Source organism: Cervus canadensis, chromosome 7 (assembly GCF_019320065.1).
Source record: "Cervus canadensis isolate Bull #8, Minnesota chromosome 7, ASM1932006v1, whole genome shotgun sequence".
Taxonomy (NCBI): domain Eukaryota; kingdom Metazoa; phylum Chordata; class Mammalia; order Artiodactyla; family Cervidae; genus Cervus; species Cervus canadensis.
Genome location: NC_057392.1, coordinates 70568150 through 70587469, shown reverse-complemented (window position 1 = coordinate 70587469; position 19320 = coordinate 70568150). Strand labels below are relative to the sequence as shown.

The window sequence follows — 19320 nt, the reverse complement described above, 5'->3', positions numbered from 1 at the left end:
AGGCCAGCCTCCTCTCCTGTGAAGCTTCCACAGCTCCTGCAGACTCAGTCACTGCCCCTTCCTCCATGCTTCCTCCACCCCACCCTCACCCTGTGCCTTCTGCTATGCTGATCTTCACCACTGAAGTGAAGAAGCAAAGTCGCTCCATCATGTCCGACTCTCTGCGACCCCATGGACAGGGGCCTACCAGGCTCCTCCCATTGGAGACCAGGGTTCAATCCCTGGGTCGGGAAGATCCCCAGGAGAAGGAAATGGCAACCCACTCCAGTACTCTTGCCTGGAAAATCCCATAGACGGAGGAGCGTGGTAGGCTACAGTCCATGGGGTCACAAAGAGTCGGACATGACTGAGTGACTTCACCACTGAGCTGGCCCTAATCTGTTCTGCACATAATTTCCTGACTGTATATTGTCCAGGGTAGGGGCTGCTTTTCATTCATCATTCTGGACATGTGCCTGTCACATAGTGGCTGCTCATTAAGTATTTCAGAAACGAATGAGTGAATAAATTAACAAATGAAAGAATGGGTGGTTAAATGAATTAACGAACAAAAGAGCTAAGCACTTCTAGGTCCCAGGTTGTTTCTCATTTCATTAAATCTGCCTCTTTGCAACCCCATGAACTGCAGTACACCAGGCTTCCCTGTCCATCACCAACTCCCGGAGATTGCTCAAATCTGCCTTTGCTTGCATATTAATTGTTTCAAAAAAAGAGTAACACAGTTTTCACTCATGTATATGATGTCTCTTGATTTAGATTAGAAGCTTCTAAAGGGCATGTGCATCCTCTCACTATGCTTTTCATTCTCTCAAATCCAGATATATCAGGGTGTGATAAAGTTTCTGAATGCTCACTTTTGCAATATACTTGTACAAGAATTTTCTTCACTTGTTTTGAGGGAAGTTTCTGCAAAGGTTTTATTTCAGAGAGTGTTGCAATAAGATGTTATCCTAGCACAGTCACGAAAAAGAAATAACCTGTTGATTCTTTTTGTTTTTTCTGACAGAAGAAACATTCAACGTTCCATCTCTAGATGTTTAAATGAGAGCCTATATTTCAATATTCAGAACCTTCAAAACATACATTATTTGCTTGTGTAAAACATGATAATATGGACTCAGTGGAAACGCAATTTACAGTCTCTTTCATGTCCTAGTCAAACTTTCAGAAATACTTTTTAAAGGAACACACCTACTACATTAAGCTTGAACCTATTCTCCTAAGTGTGTAGAAAGTATTCAATCAAAGAAATAGCTCCTAAGTCCAAAACTTTCTTTTATTTCTGGTAGCTGACTTGAAGAGATAAAATTTGGCAAGAATAAAAGGACCAAGATTAAGCTTCTCCTAGATGTGAAAATAAATAGAAGCACAGACATGCTGATTACCACAAGCCTTATCTGCTGACTTTAGATCAATGGTTCTCAACCAAGAGGGACTGTGCGCCCCAGGGGACATTTGATGACGTCTGAAGATATTATGGTTATCTCAACTGGAACCTTGCTACTGGCATCAAGTGGACAAAAGCCAGAGATGCTGATGGTTCTAAACACCCCACAATACAAAGAACAAGCCCCCGCAATAAAGAATTATCTGGCTCCACATGTCAGTAGTGCTAAGGTTGGGAAAGCATGCCCTAGACTTAAACATCTCCTCATCAGTGAGGCAAAACAGTAGAAAAAGATGAGTTCACATTCCTAATTACTCTCCTTTCCCCCCAAAACCTAGAATTAGGAGGAAATGAATTATGACGCTATTTTCATAGTTCAATAAAGATAGCATTTGGAAAGAAATAGGATAGGGGAAAATGGGGGTGGGAGGAGCATTTCAAGCAACTCAGTTCTTAGAAGGAAAACATATCTTAGACATTTTCATTTCCATTGTAGGAAATGTTAGCATCAGCAATGGGTTTTAACCATCCAGGCAGATGGGTTATTGGAACTAAAGTCATACTACAAGGTCTACACCTACTCCAGGAGTAAAATTTCCCTAGAGCTAAGTGAATTTTAAATACAAGAGACTTGCAATGGCTTTAATTAGCATTTTAACTCTCATGGATGATTTTAAAGGGGATTAGAAAGTTGAAATCTGATGCATCTCTAGAAAAGCTAACCAGGCTTAGTCATTACAAAGGATATTTTAATACTAATAGGTAAATGGAAATATTCCATTTTCAAAGGGACAATTCAGAGGAAGTGTATTCATTGGACCTTGTGACAGACATACCAACATCATGGAAGATATCCAAGGAAGACTATTTTCCATTATCTCTACAGCTGCATTTGCATTGCAAAATAATCTTTACTATAATAAATATTGGTTATTTGCTTCCAAAAGGGAAAACAAAAACAAAATTGCTCAAACTAAATATTTTTACAATATATATATGGATGTGAGGTTTTTTTGAAAAGACCTTTCAGTGGAGGCTACTATAATTAATTAGTTGGGACTTTGACCAAAACATCTGTGAATACTGCTGTCTTTCTTAATGTATGATTCTAGAACAGTACAACACTGTTGTATATTCCTAAAAACAGAGATCTCCAACTCCCCAGGGACATATACTAACCACCAATCTGTGATAAATATTTCTTCTTTTGCCTCTTCCATTGCATTTGCCACATCTTCAAAATATCCTTTGGCATTAACATACCTGAAAGACAGGTTTTCTGTTTCATTTTTTTTAACCAAAAAGATAAAAAAAGAAATCTATCATATGGCAAAACAGAAGAAGGAAGCCACTGCCTAGAATCTCTACAAAACCACCAGCTTACTTTGTATAACTGGAAACAAAGACTGAAAATAGCATGTTCTGTTTGCTACGCAGGAAGTACAGTAAAGAGACAGAAGTAGGCAACCTGACTCTTTTTTTCTGCTGAGAGAATAACAAATTGAATGCTCTCATCATTGTATGAGGTCAGATGCACTGTCCCACTCTACTGAACTCACACACCATTGTTCTTCTGAGACTGAAAACAGACCATTTCCTAACCCATGGGTAGAATAACATGCTAAGCAAAATTTTATTTAAAAGAAATACCTACCAAGTAAATTTCTTTCTTAAATTATGGCTAATGACTTAAATAAACTTTTCATTTGCATCATTAAGAAAATGTATGAAGCTAACTTTTAAAATCAAACTTCACAATCTAAAGCTAGCTATCTAACGTTCATTTTTAAAAAAATCATAAAAACAAAAAATGGAAAAATAATCTATGCTCAGGTAGTCCTATAAAGGCTCTTGTGAAGTATAACACATAATATTTTTTCACAGCTTCAAAAATTGATTCTGGGTGAACTTAGACCACTGTAATATTAAATGCTAATATTAAATATTAAAGACTATGACTATCTTCATAGTCTTAGAGCAAAAAGATCTTACCATTTAGCTAAAGTGTTCTCTTGGATAGCAGCATATGACCCAAATCGATGATCTTTGAGAAAGTCGGGGCCATACTTCTGGATGAATTCTTCTATAGCCCCTCCCCACCACCGAGCATGTCTGTAGCTGTTGCATTTTAAAATCAGTGTCCTTCAAAGAAAAGCAAAATATGGAAAAGAATGGTCACTTTATGCTCTATCTCTTTAAACAATTTAAGAATTAAACATGTCCCATTTGTTTTGGTACTGCAACAAAGAAAATTTTAGACAAAGAGCATCCTACTGATATGAAAAAAGCAGACTTTTAAATGGTTTTGACAGTATTTACAAATATATTCAATGTAGCAAAAACAAACTTTCAGGTTACTTATTCCCTCATTCACTTATGCAAACATATGTAAAGGCCTGGAGCTAACTGGGCCAAGCTGTGAGGAAGACATGGAAGAGGCATAAAGTGAGATCCTACATCTAAGTCTTAGAAAACTATGGGTTCCTGTAAAGGACATTTCCCTTTGGCCCACCTGGTGTCCATTCCCTCAGCCTCTGGAAATAGCCTGATCATCCCGCGCCTTCTCTGGGTCTACCAAACCCCAAAAAATGGCATACTCCAGCTCCTGATTCCAAAGACTGGTTCAAGGATGATATTCATAAGCCAACTTCACCCAAAAAGTGAAAATAAAATCAAGGACTTGCTCAGAAATGCCAGCAGGAGACTCTTCCCCTTCCACTAAACTTGGTTTGAGTGTAAGAGGCAGCCATCTTGCTACCACCAGGAGACCAGCCTGAGGATGGAGCAGATCCCAGGAGACAGAGTTGAGAAACTCCAGGAAAATGCACCTCAATGACATAGCTGGAGCCCTGGAATGAGCCATGGTTAACATATCTGATTAATGACTTCTGATGTAAACCAGGCGGCACTGGATTTTTTTATTGCCAATGACTAAATGATCCTAATTGGTTACAGATTTGTTTGTTAGTGCTGAAAAAAAATTCAAAGTGGGCGATTACAAAAAGTTATTACACGACAAATACCAGAATAGGTGACTACCACTAAGAGGAGGAAATAAGTTATCCAAATCTGAAGTTCAGAGAAACCAAGGTGTGGGAACTCCCTGGCAGTCCGGTGGTTAGGACTCCATGCTTTCACTGCCAGAACTCCAGGTTCTATCCCTGGTCAGTGAAATAGGAATCTGTATGTCTCCAGGAACTGCCAAAAGGGGAAAAAAAAAAAAAAAACAAGAACAAGAACAACAACAACTAAAACCCAGAGGAAACAAGGAACTGAAGTCAGCAGTCTCCCTGCCATTTAGGCAGAAACTTGCCCCAGTAGAGGACCCGTGCTGTGGGTGAGCAGGGAGAGTTTGCTTTGGGGAGAAATGTAATGATCCTGATAAGAAGGAGGGAAGGGGCTATATGCACAGACCCTAAAATAATTATTTACAAAGATTAGGGATGTCAAAACTGGTCCCCTTGATATGTCAGAGACTGATGCTTGGCTTTTGTCTGGGGTGTAGGAAGGGGCAAGGTGAGATATGGTGGTGCTGGGAGGAGTGAGGCATTCTCCATCGGCCGCAGCAGGCAGACACGGGGTTCTGCAGAGAGGTCACCAGGGCACAGAAATGCCTGGGCTTGACCCAGCATGCAAGCACTGCTCCAACTGAGCTGAAATGCCTCTGAAAACCAGCTATGAGAAAAAGATATTGTAGAAGAGATAAAGGACAAACAGAAATCTTATCACAGGATGTGAATCAGAGGTAAGGAAAGAAAAAAAAAAGACCATTCCAAACATGGAAGTAGAAAGAAGAAGGGTGAAATTAAAAAATGTGTGAGGAGGGGTGTGAAGGGAACCATCCCTAAAGAACTGAACGACTGCTTTAGGGAGGGATTGCCAAATGAAGGTAGAGAGATTAAAGGCCTTAGATAGTAAATGGAGGAATTTGGGCTTACTTGATACAAGGAGGGGGACCACGTACACCAGAGAGGGAGCAGATGAAACCTGGATCTGTATGGATTCATTTGGCAAGGGTGCATAAACCAGTGAGGACAGGAAATGGAGATAAGATGGCCAGTAAGGCAACCGTTACAGCGACCAATGAAAACTGTGGTCTGATTTCTATGGTCCTCCAGAAAATAGGAAAGTAGTACCAGGAGGGAGGTGGCTTTTTTTTTTTTTGGCTGCACTGTGTACCTTGTGGGATTCTAGGTCCCTGATCAGGGACTGGACTCAGGCCCTTGGTAGTGAAAGCACAGAGTCCTAACCACTGAACTGCCAGGGAATTTCCAGGAGGGAGATTTAATGGCAGCATCATTATATTTCCAATAACATCCTGAAGCTCCCATTGTCTGAGATCGGGAAGTTCAGCATTTTTCACACACACACACACACACACACATGCAAACATATTAGTATGAGTAGCATATTTATATTAAATATATATATATTTGATGTCAGTCAGTGTGTATAAAGAGAAATGTATTGTTGTTGTCATTGTTCAGCTCATTCAGTCAAGTCCAATTCTCTGAGACCCCATGGACTGCAGCAGGCCAGGCTTCCCTGTCCTTCACCATCTCCCAGAGTTTGCTCAAACTCATGTCCATTGAATCGGTGATGCCATCCAACCATCTCGTCTTCTGTTGTCCCCTTCTCCTCCTGCCTTCAATCTTTACTAGCATCAGGGTCTTTTCCAAAGAGTCGGCTCTTTGCATCAGGTGGCCAAAGTATTGGAGTTTCAGCTTCAACATCAGTCCTTCCAATGAACACCCAGGACTGATCTCCTTTAGGATGGACTGGTTGGATCTCCTTGCAGTCCAAGGAACTCTCAAGAGTCTTCTTCAACACCACAGTTCAAAAGCATCAATTCTTCGGTGCTCAGCCTTCTTTATGGTCAATTCTCACATCCATACATGACCACTGGAAAAACCATAGCCTTGACTAGACAGACCTTTGTATATCTGTATGTATTCATACGGGCTTCCCAGGTGGCTCAGTGGTAAAGGATCTGCCTGTCAAGGAGGGGATGTGGGTTCAATCCCTGGGTCAGGAAGATCCCCTGGAGCAGGAATGGCAACCCACTCCAGTATTCTTGCCTGGAGAATTCCATAGAGGAGTCCATGGTGTCACAAAAGAGTCGGATATAACTTAGGAACCAAACAACAAAAATGTATTCATATACCTGAGCCTGAACTTTACAGAGACAAATATATATATATATAAGAGAGAAAAAGACACACATATATTGTATAACTACAACCTTTCAGAAAGAAACATTTATCAACACACACACAAACTCACTAATAAAATCTATAATAATTGTACAGTTGAGTATCCTTCAAGGTATCTTTTTAAAAATGTATGTAAACAGAATTTTTATAATCAAATCACTTTGTACATGTTTTATTAATTAAAGGGTATCCATTTATAAAGTAAAATTCTACTTTTTAAAAACAAAATCTATTACTCCTTATCTGTTTGGTAATTGGTATTATTGGGTAGTCAATTTTGTTAAATCAGGCACATATTTTGTTAAAACAGGCACACAGCAATACATGGTATCATTTATTCTGACTCTTGCATATAGGATACTCTGCATCTTAAAGATATAAAAAAAGTAGTTTCATTACTTTTAATTGAGGATGAGTTCTAAACAATAATTTTCTAATACCTAAATTATTTTACCTTCTTCTTCACTTAATGTTGGGAGAAAAACTGTTTTTAGAGAAATCTTTCAAAAATCTTTCCAAATTCTACCTTGAAAGATTATCAATTCGGAGTCCATATTTCGTCTCTGTCTCCTTCCTCCCCACCATAACTCTGAATTCTTTATCCACCAGCAGGACGAAGGCAATAGCACCACTGTCTGGTTTCATATACAGTAAAAAGGAATCTTTTACTATCAACCACCTGTAAGAAGGAAATACATATTTTTGAAGTTGTACTGAATTACTGAAACAAAGGGAACACGTTATTATGACAAGTTTGAAGTAAGCACTCTAGCAGACAGTAAGCATAATTTTATCTTTTACACAAGGGATCTATTTTTTAAAAATATGAAAACATTATGAAACAGAAAAACAATATAAAAATCTTCCTATTATGTTTCCCAGAGAAGTACTGGCACCAAGCAATTCAAGACGAGGCACTGGCCCTTTAGACACTAATGGCAAAGCCTGGAAGGATGTCCCTGATGTGGGTGGGCAGTGCTCACAGGATGTACAGCAGGAACCAAAGCTGTTAGAAAAATGGGATGGGTTAGTGTTTGCTAAAATAAACCGTCATGGAAGAGGCAACTGAGTCTCTGAGTCAGTGAAAATCCCCCTTTAAAAAAATTCAATAAGCATCCAGGACTCTGCATATTGTTCATTTCAAATTATTGGTGGTTTAAGGACCATTAGTAAATGATGCTCAGTGGAACATGATCTTTCAAAAGTATATCTGCAATCAATTCAATATATTTTTAAGAGCTTCACAATGGAAAAGTACAGTGATAAACTGGGAGTTAGAGCAGAGGTAGAAATCGCACAAAGATAAATCAGACATGTTTTCGAAGGAACTTAATAGGCTGGTGGGGCACAATAACAATGCTAGGCTGAATGGGATAGGTATCAAAGGAGGAAAGCAGAAAGAGATGTGTGTAAGGAAGGGGTCCTCAGTTCTAAGAGAAAGAGCTAGTGGCATTTCTCAAAGAAGTGTTGTCTGAGCAAAACCAGGAAGGAGCCCAACAAGCAGAGTCCAAAGAGGTAGTCCAGGTATACATCCCACATGGAGGGAAGAGTTAGCACAGGCACTAAGGCTGGGAATGCTGCCTGTACTGGGGACAGTCTGGGGAGGCCAGGGTTTCAGGAAGTGTAGCAGATGAGGTGTAGGGAGTGGGTAGGAGCCTGGCAAAGGCCACACTGAGGAGGGTCTGAAGGCCACGTAGGTAATAGCATAGTCATCTGCAATTGTGTAGTGGTCAAATGAATTGGTTGATAATTAAAGAAACAAACAATGGGAATACTATATCACATATTAGGCAACGTAAAGCACGTTATGAAATAGGTAGGGCCAGAATACCTGAACATAAATGAACAAATATTGTAAATGTAACACATGAACTCAGAAGTTAAAGGAAACCTATAACAAATCATTACTGAAATTGCTAACCACATTACATTTTAGTGACTCTCTAATTTGGGATTTAATGTAGACAATCTACATTGATTTCCACATGGTTTCATTTAATTGGTTCTTTAATATATAGGCTGTCTCCTTTCCAATTAAAGGGGGTGGGATGGATTTAGGATAACACAGTAAAGGTCATACATGTGTTAGGATTAACAAAAGGGGAAACATCAAGGTCAGAGAAAGCAAATATCTAACCACAACACTAATATAATTGTAATGACACACCAATGTGGGTTTGAGCTTCCTGGTTTTTCTTAAAAAACAAATAAATTAAGGAAATAAAGAAGTCGCCCTACAAAAAGATAAATTCCAAAGAAAGTTTCTCACTTGGAACCTAATATAAAGCAACTGAACAATATTAATGGGTAACACTCTCAGTAGATTTCAGAAAATGCAGAAATTCATGTTTTATAAGAATTCTCTTAACACTGCTCAATATAACTACCAAGGCCATGATATCAAATAGAAACTCAGTCATTCTGATGGGGCTGAGTTATGAGTTACATGTAACTGCTTGTTGATGAAAAGTCAGTCAAGATTTAAAGAGAGTAGACAGATCACGTATCTGTTAAAGGTCCTTCTTTAGCTGTGGTCCCTTGTCCCAGCTTGACTTTCTACGTAAGCTAGACAGCAGAGAGCAGGGCACAGGCCCAGAGCAGCAGTGTGCTATATTGCTGACCAGGAAGGAGCCACAGGTTTTGAAAACCACAGCTGGTGGGTTTGTCAAACTGAGAAAGAAAAGTCAAACGTACTGGACTTGCCGAGAAGTCAACGTCACCTGAATGGCATCAGACCCAGCTCTAGCCAGAGCTCCACACCAGATACAACAGTGAGGGATGAAGAAATACAGAAGTGTTTAGTAGTGACTGCTGGATTTTGAAATCTGAAGGCAAAAGATAATGGTTTCTGTTTTGACGATGATGAGTTGTTCTCTGTAACAGTTGTTAGATATAAGGTGAATTGGTGCCTGACCTTTGTTTAAAGCTCTTCTTAACTATGCCATTCATTAAACTTCTTCTTGTTTCTCCTCTTTGTCTCTTTTGTCAATAGATTTTTTTTTTTTTAAACAGGAGGATATGCACCAAGAAAGGAATTCATCAAGCAGTCTTCTGGGAGTCAGCACCTGCTGCTCAGGGGTTAAGTGTCTGCTTGAAGTCAGCCTGCCTGGGCTCCAGTTTTGGTTCTGTCACTCGCCCTTTTCTGTGAACTAGGGTAATTGAGCCTGAGGTCTAAATCCATAAAACGAGGATAAACAGTAATGTCCAGCTCATAAGTATTTTTGAGGATTCATTGAGATGACTTAAGGATGTTGCTTAGCACAATGCCTGGAGCCAATAAATGTGAGCTTTTATGAATTCTCTTGTTCTATACCAGGTGAGATTATGGTCTGTTCTAACAAGATGTGACCTGTTCTACTCCAAACTGTGTCACTAAAATGCAGATAGAGCCACCTAAGTCACATGTCACCTGCTCAGCCTCATCTCATACTCTTCCTTTCCACCATGTTGGTCTCACTGGTCCTGAGACTTGTTAACCTTGTTCTCTGGGCTTCTACATTTGCTCTTCCTCACTTATTTCTTCCAGATCCTCCAATGAGCAGTCCCTTCCTGTCAATCAATCTTTTGCTTAAATATTTCTCCACGGAAAGGTTTTCCTGGGCTCCCATCCCACCTGCCTCTGCATCCTGTTTAGCTTCTTCACATTACTTATCACTGTCTGGAACTATTTATTTGTCTGCTTGTTTCTTGTCTTTCCCTTACTAGAAAGTGAGATCCTTGAGAACAGGGAATGTGTGTCATGTCCACTGGTCCCAGGGCCCAGACAAGTTCTTCAGGCAAAGCAACACTCTTGCCTAAATAACAGCTGCACAAATGGATCATGGAGAGTAAATAAAATCATTTAGATGTGGTCACTGTCTAAAAATTGTAATTCTTAGTATAGTTCATAGTTCAGTAAATGCTAAATTTATTTCTTATAAATTATCTCTTAAGATATTATTTGAGATAAGAAATTTATCACTGAGCCCATCAACAGGATGTGCTGTTTAAGTAGATGTTTTAAATCGAGGGAAGAAATGCTTACTGTGTTCGCCAGCAGAACAGAAGAAATGTTTTTTTTCTTTTCTTCATACTTGAGTCTGAGACTTGGTTGAAAGTTTGATTGCCTTGTTTGCCTTATGTCAGTTTGTCAACAAAATGATCAGAATCTTTTTTTTTTAAATGGATACAAAAATTTACAAAAGAGATATGACCAAGTGTTGCCCTTGAAAGTAACTCTCATTTAGACACCAATAGTCTTCTCGTGTGGGAAATTTTCCAAACAAAATTTGTCAGCTACATCTTATCATTTTTGTTTGGTACTGACATTTTATACCCCATGAATATAACTCAGGAAATACTTATTAATATGGAACCAAGGCTTCAAGTTTCATGGAAAGAGTTATACAATTTAAAATGAAGAGACATTTTATTCTAGGGAAGATCATATCTTTTTAGATGGTTCTGATTGAAGTCTGATATGCGTGTTCAGTCACTCCAGTTGTGTCACACTCTTTGTAACACCATGGACTGTAGCCCAACAGGCTCCACTGTCCGTGGGATTCTCCAGGCAAGAATACTGGAGTGGGTTGTCATGCCCTCCTCCAGGGGACCTTCCCGACTCAGGGACTGAAATCACATCTCCTGTGTCTCCTGCACTGTAGGCAGATTCTTTACCCACGGAGCCACCAGGGAAGACTGAAATCTGATATATCAGACTTTAAAAAGTGGGGGAGGTATATTTCCTTTATATAACAAAGCCTCCCGCTTCTATCTTTTAGGGCTGCCCCTTCTCACAGAGGTTACAACTCAAAGGTCACTTCCTTGACTTCTGTAGCTAAAGCCTCCGTCTGAAGTCCTCACGTCCCTGACTGTCCCATCACCTTCTTTTTCCTTCAAAGCTCTGATCAGCACTGGCGCTAATGTCATTCACCCTGCCTGTCGGCTTCTCCACTGTCTGTGATCTCCTCCAATAGGTGCTCTGTGAGGGCAGGGACATGGCCTTGTTCACCACGGCTCTCACAGTGGCTAGAGCACAGCCTGGCAAACATTAGGCACTCAGTGAGTGACAAAATGGACCAGATCCAGGCTTCCATCTCTTGAGTCGATGTCTTAGGTTGGGTTGCTCTAGAAGTCAACTCTGAGACAAGGATGGAAGTGAGAGAGCTTTGTAAAGGGACTTTTTAGGGAGCTTAGTAGGAAGCAGAGGAAGGGAAGGGCAGGAAGGAAAAGCAGGAAGGGAGCCATCGAGGATGTGTTTTCATGCACTGGATTGTGGGCAGCTGTGCTGCAAATCTTCCAGGGAACCCTGGGAGACTGCAGAGTTTGCTGGAGAATCACCCTACCTGATGGCTGAGGGGGCTGGACTCCCACCAGTTCTTGGCTGAAGGTTGTTCCTAGGGGCTGCGAATGCCTCCAGCCTACTCTGCGCAGGCAGCCCAGAGCAAGCCTTCCGTCAAAGACTCACCAGTGCTTGCAGCCCCAAATCCATACTTAACACTTAGTAGCAACCTTAGGCAAAGCTGATGCCCAGGGAGTAGGCAAGAGGAATCTGGGCCAGGGCCCCAGTGGCTTGGAGGCCCTGCCTCCCCGAGAGGCATGGTGTGGCGCAGGGCGCAAGGGCACGAAGTGAAAGTGTTGATCGCTCAGTCATGTCCGACTCTTTGTGACCCCATGTACTGGAGCCGGTCAGGCTCCTCTGTCTGTAGAATTCTCCAGGCAAGAATACTGGAGTGGGCTGCCATTTCCTTTTCCAGGGGGTCTTCCTGACCCAGGGATAGAACCCAGGTCTCCTGAAATTGCAGGCAGATTCCTTACCAGGCAAGTTCATAGGGGCAGGAGCAGGCTGGCTTATGCTCTGCTCCTCTCCTGGGTTCTGTACCACTGCAGGTAGGAGGGTGGGAAGCTACTTCAAGTGGGAGTCCCTGAATTTCTTGTGATGTGACTTATACCCCAAGTTTCTGGGGACATTTAAATAAACTACAGAAGTTTATTTGAAAACAAATACTGTCTAGTCTACTAGTACCCTGTTGATTGTAGTTAAAAAATCTTTTGCTTTTTGTAATACAGAAATTCTCAGCTTCCTCTCGCTTAATCTCTTGATCTTTCCCTTGTAATTTCTTCTATTCTTTAAAAACCCAGAAAATAAGAAACCAATCTAATGGTAGTTTTGGTTGGCAGTGTATCTGAAATACACGTTTAAAGATCCTAGTTTTAAGCTTATATATCTTCAACTCACACATAATTTAATTTCATCTTTACATGAGTTCATATTTTTTTTCAAGGTTAGAAAAATAACAAACATCTCTTAATAGTTTTTAAAATTCCAGTAAATTATTATTGGAACAAATAGCTGTTGTCTATTATGTTAAAACATTGTCATAGATGCTTTGAGAAACAAATAAGAATGAGATAAGAATACTCCTCTATAAGGAGTCTTTAGTTGGACAGGACATAGGACATGAATTAAAGTTTTCTGTCTATATCATACTTACCATAATATACATCCTCACAAATATAACTCTAAAATTACTCCTGAACACTACCATTTTTTTGGTTTATTTTTTATGTATAGTTTACTGGGTCTTAGTGTATTTTATTTACTATGTTTGTAAATTTGCACTCTGTCACCATTAATATCTAATTCCAGAATATTTTCATCACCCAGAAAGAATTCCACATCCAAATGCAAACTAGTACAGTCACTATGGAGAACAGTGTGGAGATTCCTTAAAAAACTGGAAATAGAACTGCCAAATGACCCGGCAATCCCACTGTTGGGCATACACACTGAGGAAACCAGAATTGAAAGAGACACATGAACCCCAATGTTCATCGCAGCACCGTTTACAATAGCTAGGACATGGAAGCAACCTAGATGTCCATCAGCAGACGAATGAATAAGAAAGCTGTGGTACATACACACAATGGAATATTACTCAGCTATTAAAAAGAATGCATTTGAATAAGTTCTAATGAGGTGGATGAAACTGGAGCCTATTATACAGAGTGAAGTAAGACAGAAAGAAGAACACCAATACAGTATACTAACGCATATACATGGAATTTAGAAAGATGGTAACAATGACCCTATATGTGAGACAGCAAAAGAAACATAGACACAAAGAACAGAATTTCGGACTCTGTGGGAGAAGGCGAGGGTGGGATGATCTGAGAGAATAGCATTGAAACATGTATATTACCATATGTGAAACAGATCGCCAGTCCAAGTTCGATGCATGAAACAGGGCACTCAAAGCCAGTGCACTGGGACAACCCAGAGGGATGGGATGGGGAGGGAGGTGGGAAGGGGGGTCAGGATGGGGGACACATGTACACCCATGACTGATTCATGTGAATGTATGGCAAAAACCACCACAATATTGTAAAGTAATTAGCTTCCAATTAAAACAAATAAATTAATTTTTTTAAAAAAGAATTCCACACCCAGTAGTAGTAACTCCCCATTCCCCTTGTGCTACAGCCCTTGGAAACCATGAATATACTCTGTCTCTACAGATTTACTTATTCTAAACCTTTCATGTGAATGGAATCATATAATATGTGACCTTCTGTATCTGTTTCTTTTTCACTTAGTGTAATATTTCCAAGGTTAATTCATATTACAACATTTATCACTTTCATTTCTTTTTTTCATTAAAATTAAAAAATCTTCAAATATAATTCAAAAACCATAAAATTCACCCCTTGAAAATGTATAATTTAGTGGTTTTAATATATTCAAAAATTTGTGCAACCATCATGGCCATCTAATTCCAGATATTTTTCAGAAATAAATCCCACACCCATTAGTATTCTTCATTCCTTTTTATGGACAAATAATATTCCATCATAGGGCTGTACCATATTTTGGTTAACCACTCATCAGGGGATGGACATTTGGACTTTTTACACTTTTTGGCTACTCTGAATAATGCTGCTATGAACATTCATGAATAAGTTTTAATGGAGATATATATTTTCAGTTCTGTTTGGAAATATCTGGGGTATGTGGTAACTGTATGTTTAACATTTGGAGGAACTGCCACCCTGTTTTCCAAACTGGCTGGTATCATTTGCATGATGCACCAGTAATGTATGAGGGTTCTAATTTCTCTACAGCCTTGTCAACACTTGCTATTGTCCAATTTGCTTATCACAGCCATCCTGGTGGCTGTGAAGTTGTAGATCACTGTGGTTTTGATTTATCTTCCCTTAATGACTAGTGATGTTAAGCATGACTTGTGCTAATTGGCCACTGTCTATTTTCTCTGGCTGACCAATTTTTGAATCCTATGGCCCATTGGGTTTTTATGTATGTAATTGGCATACTCTGCCTACAAGTGCAATTTTGAGTAGAGTGTTTAAATAGAGCTGAAACCTGGAACTTAGAAATAATGTAAAATTTGCTCTGCCATGACTTTCAAAGATTTACAATTGAAAACTAGAATATAAAAACTCCCTAAATACTCAGTTTATTAAGACAAACACACAAAAGTCTCAAGTCTCACCTCTTTGCCCACCGATAGCAGGCTCTCCCCTGGCCACAGCAATTCAGGCCTGGTATTCTGTGTCCTCCGGATCTTTTCATTATCATACCTTCTCTGAAAGAGACATCAAGTTAACCCATCATCTTTAAACTTCCAGCTCACACTTAGCTGATATAGCCTCATAACTGGGAACTAAATAAACTCTTCTGTTCTCCCATGCCCTTCCTCTCTACTTTTTCTGCTTTCACCGTCAAATAGATCAATGCTATGTTTACTAGGCTGAGAACTCCTGCAGCCAATCTTTAAAAGCACCCTGGTGGAGGTAGGCCTGTTGGGGACAGGGACAGCATACTGCACACACAGAAGGACCTTGAGCATCCCAGCTTCTGGCTCTAAATGCTGAGCACTCCCTCCAGCCACCATCACAGCCTGAGAAAGACCCCACATGTTGCCAAATGCCGGCACGGGGAAGGTTCATCTGCTATGGAGATCATTGACAATGCTCACCCACAGATTCCAGGGTATTTCTGCATCCCTTCACCTACAGTTCTAGGACCAATCCATGTCAAAGAAGTAAAGCAAAGCTATTACTTTGGAAGGAGAAATATCCTAACTCTGAAAGATGTGAAAAGAAAAAAAACAATAATAATGGCCAGCCAACCAAACAAACAAAAATTAAAAGAACTACCAACAATGTTCTTGACTATAAAAGTTAAACTCTTTGTAATATCAAGCTCTCATTTCATGAAGGATGTGATCAGTCGCTCAGTTGTGGCCAACTCTTTGCGACCCCATGGACTGTAGCCCATCAGAAGATAATCATTAAGTAAATTTCAATCTTGTTACGTAACATACATTTTACACAGTGTTACTTTTAGTCAATAAAATAAATGATAAATAGCTAATTTTTATATGTGATAAAAAGAAGGGATCCTGTAGATTTGATTTTTAATGCATTCTCGCACACATCATATTTGTTCTCTCTGTTAAACACCCACTACTGTGGGGTAAGAGGAGAAGGAGTGCGGAGCAGTAGGCACCCTTGTTTAATGTAGCAAAATACCCTGTTTTGTATAAATAGGTCCCTCAGTTGCTCTGACTCTGTTGGGAAGAAAACAGTGAAGCCAGGGGAGCTCCACCACCTTGGTATACCAATAAACCAAAGGCTACAATGCTCATCAACTTTTCATACTTCTCCTTGGAGATCCAATACTGAAACTTACATGCCCTTTGGTCCCAAATCATGGATGAAAGACAGCTGGCTTATATCAAGAAATTCTGTCTGAAAAGAGGCCAAAAATCCATACGTTAGAAAGCAAAAAAAGAAGAGGAAAAATTTAGGCATTCAAAAAATATTATATACCTCCATGTATAAGCACATCTGGGGTACTCTACAGATTACACAGATCACAATGGCACTGCCCTGAAAAAGTATTTTTTAGAAGGATATATACAATTAAAACACAACCAAGATAGTGATGTGTGCTCTAAGATGTAGAGACAAAATGCTCAAGAAGGTCACGGTGAGAACTGCCAACAATAGTAGACCATGTCAGTAAGAGCCTTAATAGAAAATCAAAGACAAAGAGATACACTCCTGGCATTAGGAGGCATAGGAGAGACCAGACACAGAAAACACTCCACATCAATCAAGTTCTGTGGGAAGAACCGTAACAGTTACACGTAAAAGTAATTAATAGAGGTACAGAGAGAGGATGACTGCTTCCTAGCTAATGGGACATCACAGAGGAAATGGCGTTTGATCTGGGCTTATAAATGGGATTAATAAAATGGACTATAACAATTTTCCTTTGAAGTTTTGTTTATGTGATTGTGACTGCCTAATATTAACCTTGTAAGAAAAAGTTACACATCTCTCAAAACTGTCAGTACTGTGAGGTCCAATTGATTTTCTTTCTTAGGGTGATTGGAAGAAGTCTTTAAAATTCAAAAGGATTTAAATATCTTTAAAAACCTCAGATCAAACATATTCTCACATAGCACTTTTTATAAGGATTTTGAAAGTCAAGGTCTTTATATTTCACTTATCAAACATGGTGATTCGGTACCATACATTTTAAAATTCTGATTTGTGGAAATGCATTCTAATTGGAAAATATAGAAATACATAGGTTATTAGAAATGATATTACAGACTTTAAGCTGTAGAATTTGAAATGTCTTGAAATCCTCAGCCAGAATTTCTCATTTTATCTCTAGGGAGCAGAGAGAAAAATACTAATCCTAGTTTATACTGGAAGAAACTTCTCCAGAGGTGTAACTAATTTATGCAAAGTCAGAGACTAGCTGAACGGAAGAATAGGAAATGAAAAGCAAAAATCAGGGAAACCATTCATCTAATACTTGGATATTTTCTTATGCACATATAGCTACTATCAAATCATTGACAACAGGAATATTATTTAAATAATTCAGAAACCATAACTTCAGAATATCATACAAAAGTTGCTAAATGTAGAGAATTTCATCTAAATAAAAAAACACACATTAGCAATGCAGAAAATTTAAAGCTGTGTATTAAGAAGAAATTCAAATTTATCCTAATGTTTTACTAAAGAGAAATTTGAATAAAGAACTAGAACTATTATATAGAAAAAAAATCCCTGGCCATAAATTTTCTAATATAGATTTATGGGATTGAAAACAAATGTAACCAAGTCAATTTAGAAACAAACCTAAATAATACAATTTGAAATTTAACAAACATTGTATTGTCCAAATATCTCAATGCATCTTCAGTGATAAAAATCCCATTCTCGACTTGAGCAGGCGAATCTCAGGAATAAGAATTTAATGATTAATTTAATCTGACAATATTCCATTGGGCTATTGATCTCTAAATAATGTACTAATCAATATCCTTTGTCTTTCCAAAGGAACTTGTTAAATTTAAATGCTAGGAAAATAGGGGACCAAAGGGTTCCCATGCCAAAGGACAAGCAACAAACCCAGGAGATGATAATATCTCAAAATTTCTGGGGCTTGTCTTATGCTTGTAAAAATATAAATTAATTATAGATGATTATATGAAAATGATTTTAATATTTCTATCTGCTTTTTGCAGACAGAAATTTGAATATGTCTCACAATTACCAAAAGGGACACACGGATGCCAAGCTAATTTCACAAGTATCAGGCAGAGCCCTGCAAGCTAGTCTCTGAGTCAGATTATCATTAGTGTGAGAGGAAAATAATGTTCAGACAGATAAAATTGTATCCTACGCTTGAAGCCTTTTGGAGAATTCCGCTACTGGGGAGAATACTCTAAGTAGCCATTAAGATGAGGGCGTTCCCCGGCAGTCCAGTGTTTGGGCCTTGGTGCTTTCACTGTTAGGGCCCCGGATTCAATTCCTCGTAGGGGAACTAAGGTCCTGCAAGCCAGGAGGCATGGCCAAAAAATAAAACTGAATAAATATGTGTTACTTCTCATTTTTTTTTAATCAATTGTAACTAGGTTTCGCTTTCCAAAGGAAACGTTTAGAAGACACTCTGGAGTATCTAAATACAACATGGCTCAGCTTATAAAAGATTTTTATGATTGGAAAGGAAGTTAATGTGAATATTTGAATAAAAGTAAACGTTTTAATATCAACATTAGACTCCCATTTTTAGTAATAATAGAAGTAACATCCTTATTCATGATGTTCTTTCAAAGAAGCACATTCCTGAGTTCTAGAAGGGAAGAAGTATTTCCCATTAGCCTTCTCTTGAGAGTCTCTGGTTGAACCCAAATTGCTGGCTTCCCTGGGAAAACTCTTCTTCCACATTATGAAACCACAGAAGCTCCTTTAAGACCATCACATGTCACAGTGCAAGCTGCTGCAGAAGGTTTTCCAGTCCTGGGTCATTTGTGTGTAAAGGGGACCAGCTGGGTGCAGGGCCTGCCCGTCTCCAAATAACAGAGAGGCAGGCATCTACAGGGCAGCAAGAAAACTCCGATAGTCAGGGCACTCTTGCTTCCTTTCTAAATACAGAGGGCTTCACTCTTTCTGTTCACCTGTTCATGCCGTTCTCTAAACCAGAGGCCGGATCATAACCGCACCTACTCTGAAATTCTGCATATACACCATAAACACATGGTCACGCTCCACAGCAGTATAGCTTATACATACACAGGTGCAAACTCTAACAATCCAGTGCCCTCTCAATGATCTGAACCTTTGGATAACTGAAGCTAACCCTTTAAATACTCAACCCCACCTTCAAGGGCCTCTGAAGGCAGAGCTCATTGT

General features: G+C 39.3%; 1 protein-coding gene across 5 annotated transcripts in view; it reads right to left on the bottom strand.

Annotated features, from left to right (window-relative positions):
- The window catches only part of PLD1 (phospholipase D1), a 221864-nt gene that overhangs the window by 105082 nt on the left and 97462 nt on the right, over positions 1–19320 (bottom strand). For all 5 annotated transcript variants that reach the window (XM_043473733.1, XM_043473736.1, XM_043473732.1 and 2 more), the window contains 5 exons: positions 16292–16350; positions 15090–15182; positions 7127–7279; positions 3380–3529; positions 2567–2650 (listed from right to left, as the gene is read on the bottom strand). In XM_043473733.1, the coding sequence (XP_043329668.1) occupies positions 2567–2650; positions 3380–3529; positions 7127–7279; positions 15090–15182; positions 16292–16350 (539 nt within the window). The remainder of the gene's footprint in view (positions 1–2566; positions 2651–3379; positions 3530–7126; positions 7280–15089; positions 15183–16291; positions 16351–19320) is intronic.